We start from the raw sequence: 6,153 nt of genomic DNA, 5'->3' as shown, positions 1-6,153 counted from the left end.
TCCAGATGGAGGCATAGGTACCCTGATGTGTACTCTTTGGTTGGTGGTTTAGTCCATGGGAACTTTGAGGGGTCAGTTTGGTTGATATTGTTGTTCTTCCTATAGGGTTGCAAACCCCTTCAGCTTCTTCAGTCCTTGTCCTAACCTCTCTATTGGGGTCCCTCCCTGTACTCAGTTTGCTGTTTAGCTGCATGCATCCGAATTTGTATTGGTCAGGCTCTGGCAGAGCCTCTCAGTGAACAGCTATACCAGGTTCCTGTCAACAAGTGCTTGCTAGCATCAGTAATAGTGTCTGGGTTTGCTGCTCTCAGATGGGATGGATCCCTAGGTAGGGCAGTCTCTGGATGACCTTTCCTTCAGTCTTTGCTCCACTCTTTGTCCCTGCACTTCCTTTTGTCAAAACGAATTCCGGATTAATATTTCTGAGATGGGTGGGTGGCCCCATCCCTCAACTGGGGGCTGTGCCTATACACTGGATATGATCTCTACAACTTCTATCTCCCTTTTGTTGGTTATTTCAGCTACGGACCTCCCTGTTGGGTTCCTGGCATCTAGAACTTTCTAGTGGCTACCACCAGTCACCCACACACACTGCTCCTCTCCTCCTCTCAAATTCCTGACCCTCTATATCTCTCCCCCATCTCTTCCCATGTCTGAACTGCCACCCTTTTCCCTCTCCCTCCTCTCCCCCTCCAAGATCCCTGTCTCCCTCTACGTCCTGAGATTATTTTCTTCCTCCTTCTGAGTAGGACTTAGCACCCACACTTTGTCATGGTCTTCTTTCTTCTTGGGTTTCCTTTAGTCTGTGAGTTGTATCATGAGTATTCCATGCTTCTTTTTGTCTAATATCCACTTATCAGTGAGTACTCATCATGTGTGGGGTTTTTTGTGACTGAGTTACTTCAATCAGGATGACATTTTCAAGTTTCATCCATCTGCCTCTGAATTTCATGAAGTCACTATTTTTAATAGCTGAGTAGTACTCCATTGTGTAAATGTACCACATTTTCTGCATCCATTTGTTGTGGATAGTCCCAGCCTTGTATTTTGATACTAATTCCCCTTTCCTGTGAAGGGGTGCAGAGGAGGTGTGTGTCATTACACAGGTGATTTCTAGTGAACCTACTGCCCATCTTAATTTGTAAAATAAGGGCTTGAGCCAATGATTGGGCAGAGGAAGGGAAGGTGGAGAAATAAAGGCTGGGAAGAGAAGAGAAGAGAAGAGAAGAGGAGAGGAGAGGAGAGGAGAGAGAGAGAGAGAGAGAGAGAGAGAGAGAGAGAGAGAGAGCGAGCGACTGGAGGATGACTGAAGGAAGACAATGGAGGACAGAGATGACACGAGACAACAATCACTGGGGAGAGAAGAGAGAGAGGACAACTGGGGAGAAGAGAGGAGAGAGAAGAAGATGGAGGACGACTGGGAAGCAGAATGTAGAAGGACGAATGCAGGGTCTGGAAAACCCTCAAATTATAATGGTCTCATAACTGGGGAACAGAGTAGTGTAGGGGTATCTGCCCAATCTAGGCTTACAGATTATATTCATAATTACTGAGTTGTGTTTTCATTGACCGGTCCTATTCGGGTTGGAAATTTAAGTATGGCCCACGATATCCATTCCTCTGTTGAGGGACATCTGGATTCTTTCCAGCTTTTGCCCATTATAAATAAGGCTGCTATGAACATAGAGGAGCATGTGTCCTTGTTATATGTTGGAACATGTTTTGGGTATATGTCCAGGAAATACATTTATTAAATGGACAGATCTCGAAGCCAGGATAATTGTACAATTCAAAATTAAAGATAAAAAAATCTTTGTAATAAAAATAAACACACCTGCTTTTTGCTTCTGTGTATTTTTTTTTTAAAAGGACATGATTTTCATTTTCAGTTCTGTTAGAAGTATGCGAACAAGGCTTGGTGAGAAAAACAGCTGAACAAGCTAACAAATGACAGTTAGCATTTTTCCACAATGGATGGGAAGGGTTTCTCCTAAAGGGTAAGATAGGTGAACTGCTTGGCTATGCAATGAGTATGGTTAAGAAGGCATAGTCTTCCAAGGCAGACAGTGAGATGCAGGAATGGGAGGTGCTATGTTTTTTGGAACTGCATTTATAACCTTCGAGCTTGGTAGATTATGATGGAAATCTACTACTAGGATCTGGGTACATGATTATGACTAAGTGTATAACCACCATACACAAGGAGCATAGAAAGAATTGTCTATTCAAGAACCATACTCTGGTATTCAGTTTTAATCAGATGATCGTGGAGAGATCAGATACACTTGGGACCACTTCCAGGAGAATTGATCCTTGGCATGTCATTTTCAGAAAACTCACCTGGGGCTCAGCCAGGAACTGCATCAAAGCTGGTGAGGTTGGCTGATCTTTATTGCCTTTGGCATGGGGTGGGCTAGTATATTCAAGAATCATTATGAAAATAATAGCCGGGAAACTTGTTTATAACAGCAATAAGCACTCCTCTTCACTTTTCCTTTGAGTCTTTAAAAAAAAATGAAAAATGATTTTCCTCTCCACTTTTGTTAGATGTGAAGTAAGACAACAAGGCTTAGTGAGAGAACCACCTAAACTATCTGCTCTAAATCAAGGTGGACAGGTGTCATTAAAAAAAATTAATGCTCAGGGAAAAGACATTCAATGGTGATTTTTAGTAGGATGCACATAATAAATATGTCTTTAGAAGTGAAATCTTAGAATTTCCCAACCACAATTCTTTTCCTCCAGTGTCCCAGTGCATGCCCCCACAGCTTGAGAAGGCTGCCCTGTATGCCATGTTGAAACATTATGAGTTCTTTCCTGACATTTCTCACAGGCATTCTGCATCAGAAACAGTCACAGGTATATTTGGAGACTAACGATATTGTCTTCTGAAAACTTTTTAGCACAACCTGGAAGTACGGTGATGGATTCACCTAGCTGAAAAAGGAAAATGGACTGATCTAGTGATATCTGGTTATATCCTGAAGAAGGAACTAGGTTACCAGAACAGTTGCTTCTCTGGGAGATGGACAGCAATGAGTTATTGCTCATATCTGTACTGGCCAAATGAAGACCCCTAAGATCCAGCACTGTAGATTGGAGGTCTTCATGGAGAGCCTAAAGGCTATCTTTCCCCAAATATCTTTATTCTACAGACCAAGTTTTCAGAGCTAAGATGACGTCATCTTGGAGTAAATGATTTTAAAAATGCCCAAACTAGGAAGAAACCTTAAAGAGCTATGCTCTGAAAACAGTCAAACGGACAGACAAACAAAAAGACAAACAAAAAAAACTATGGTTTCAATTCATGTTAGCATCGAGCTGCTAGCACAGTGCAAAGAAGGGAGGCACTGGACTTGGCCCAGTCCAGGTTTAACTATCAATAGATTGCTGCAGGAGATCAGATTCTAACTACTCTTGCTAGAGGAGGAAAAAAAAAACCCTGCAGAGTTGAAAATTGAGTTCTCAGTGAGGTCAGTGTGTACCCAGGACCTACTCACAGCATGTATTATAAGTCAGTTCCGAAAGAAGTTTGTAATATCAAAAGCTTTTTGGAAAAAATTATGGGATACGGTAAGACAACACAATGATCATGAAGATTAGCTCCTCGAGGGGTGAGCAATTGGGAACAGGAGTCTCTTAGTTGAGATATGTGTTTCAGGCCCATAATGTTCACTCATATGTGATTTTGTGTTTGTTATTTAAAGTTTCTAATACTGAGAACTATTTCACAGAGAAGGTAAAGTTTACTTTAGAGGACAGATGTGTACATGTATGGAAATGATAGTTGTGAGAGAGCATCACAGTGATCAGACAATACCATGTCTTATAAACAGTTCATCTTCTTCAATAGACAGGGATCTGATATGCCTGTGGGCAGAAAAGAAGTGTAAGCCCCTCCTAAGTAAAGCAGAAGTATAGAATGAGATTGATTTGACATGGAGGAGGGATGAATAGAGTCACAATTGTCTTCAATCTTCATCCAGGAGATATGTGTGTGCTAAGGACTGTTGATGTCGGAAATCTCTCTGTTGTTGCTTTCTATGCCCTTGGATTCCTTAACCAGAATTCAGGCCTAGTTACCTCTGTAGTTGGCTATGGATTTACTTAGGAGAACTCAAGGTTTTTAGAGAAAGAAGAACATAAAAAGTGTTATAGACATAACACATGTGTTCAGATATTTCATTTTCTGCTTATTTATTTATTCATTTATTCAAAAATCGGAATTAAAGGTTTATATTGAGAGACAAATCTTTATGTGAAGAGAGGGTCTTTTGAGGTTTTGTTGTCCTTTAATATCTCTACATGTTTTGATGATTTTTTTCTTTAAAGGGTTCATATTCAGGAGTGGAAAAATACAGCTACTCCTATTTCTTCAAAACAACAAAGCAATCTAAAAGACAATTTGATTTGAGTTGACAGGGAACTTAATGTCATTTGGGGCAGATTGTTTGGCCATATAACATCTTACTGTAACAAAAAAAGTTAGATCTTTTTAAATAATAAAATAAAATTTAATACAAAACAAACAAAAAACAAAAACAAAAAAACAAGTAACACTTTGGAACAAAACATACAAACACAGGGAAAAGAGCCCAACAGGAGATACAAAAAACCAGAGACACACTAGTTAGTACATTCAGGAGACCCATAAAAACACCAAACTGGGAGCCATATTGTCCATGCAGAACACCCGTTGTAGACCCATGCAGGCCATTTGCTTGCTCCCTAAGTGTCTGTGAACTCACATGATTTTTGTTCACATTGATTTAGAGTCCTTTGTTTCTGTGGTGTTCATCCCTCCAGCTCTAATGCTCTTTCTGCCTCTTCTTTTTTTGGGTTTCCTGAGTCCTAAGGGGAGGAATTTGATGGATATATCCTGTTTAGGTCTGAGTGTTCCAAGTCTCTCATTCTCTGTTTAATGTCTGGCTGAGGGACTCTGTATTTGTTCCCATCTGCTGCAGGAAGAAGAAGCTAAGAGACAAAGTTTCATATACCATTATTAAGTCCACAATTCAACTCTGACCACCAAACCTTATATTCTGGAAAACTCTCCTCAAGGCACTCTTCACTTCCTTGCTCCTCGGGGAATAGATTAAAGAGTTCAGCATGGGCGAGACAATATTATTTAATATCTGCACCACAGCCCCAAGCAGAGGGTTTGGTGTACGCTGCAGGTAAATGATAATTACAGGTCCGTAGGCACAGAGAATGGCAGTGAGGGGCACTGCAGGTGGAGAACGCTTTCTGCCTGCCCTCCGCTGAACGGATTCTCAGAATGGCAACCCCAATGTGTACGTAAGAGACACAAACACTGAAGAGAAGCATCAGAGCCAGAAAGCCAACATTGATGGAACCCACCTTCTGGGCCAACTTATTGTCAGTACAAGCCAGGGGTAAAACTGCAGGAAGGTCACAGAAGAAATAGTCCACTTGATTGGAGGCACAGTAGACTAATTGAAAGGTTAAAGAGGTCAAGATGGTGGCATGAAGACAGCCCACTAACCAAGCTATTATTACCAAGCTCACACAAACTCCGGGCTTCATGATAAGCATGTATCTCAGTGGGTGACAGATGGCAACATAACGATCATAGGCCATCACAGAGTAGAGGCATCCTTCAGTAGAACCCAGAAGGTGATAGAAGAAGAGCTGGGCAGCACATCCTTTGTAAGAGATGGCTGGGCTCCTACCAGAAAGATAAAGTAGCATCTTGGGACAGGTTACTGATGGAAACAACATGTCAAAAATGGATAGAAGTCCCAAGAAGAAATACATAGGAGTATGAAGGGTAGATGAAGAAATTATTGCTATAAAAATGAGTGAATTTCCAAGCAAAGTGAAGAAGTATATGAATAAGAACGCCACAAAGAGTAAAGTCTCCAGTCCTTGTGTCTGGGGTATTCCCAGTAGAATGAATTCATTGAGTAGTGTGTAATTCCTCATTATCTTTAATGGTGGTCTTGGTGGAAATAACTTTCAACTAAACACGAAAACAATGAAGCAGAGTAATTATAATAAGTTCAGCACGAACATGTGAATCATCATTCATGCTAAAATCTAAAGTCAGTCTCTTGGCCTGTTCTTGGTTATGAAACAATACCCATCAGTGTCCAATACTAGATACATCATGCAGAAAAAAAAAGCTTGATT

The 6,153-nt window shown here is 40.9% G+C and overlaps 1 protein-coding gene across 1 annotated transcript; it reads right to left on the bottom strand.

The window, feature by feature from the left end:
* Positions 1-5,021: 5,021 nt before the first annotated feature.
* On the bottom strand, positions 5,022-5,946 carry LOC114611152 (olfactory receptor 148-like). The gene has a single exon (XM_028755800.1). It carries the CDS (start codon positions 5,944-5,946, stop codon positions 5,125-5,127), a length of 822 nt encoding a protein of 273 aa, XP_028611633.1. The 3' UTR covers positions 5,022-5,124.
* Positions 5,947-6,153: the final 207 nt, after the last annotated feature.

Source organism: Grammomys surdaster, unplaced genomic scaffold, assembly GCF_004785775.1.
Source record: "Grammomys surdaster isolate TR1022 unplaced genomic scaffold, NIH_TR_1.0 126086, whole genome shotgun sequence".
Taxonomy (NCBI): domain Eukaryota; kingdom Metazoa; phylum Chordata; class Mammalia; order Rodentia; family Muridae; genus Grammomys; species Grammomys surdaster.
This window is presented reverse-complemented; position numbering and strand designations above follow the sequence as displayed.

Bases quoted from the DNA above. Each gene is read 5' to 3' on its own strand.
- LOC114611152 (XM_028755800.1), bottom strand. From the start codon at position 5,946: ATGAGGAATTACACACTACTCAATGAATTCATTCTACTGGGAATACCC.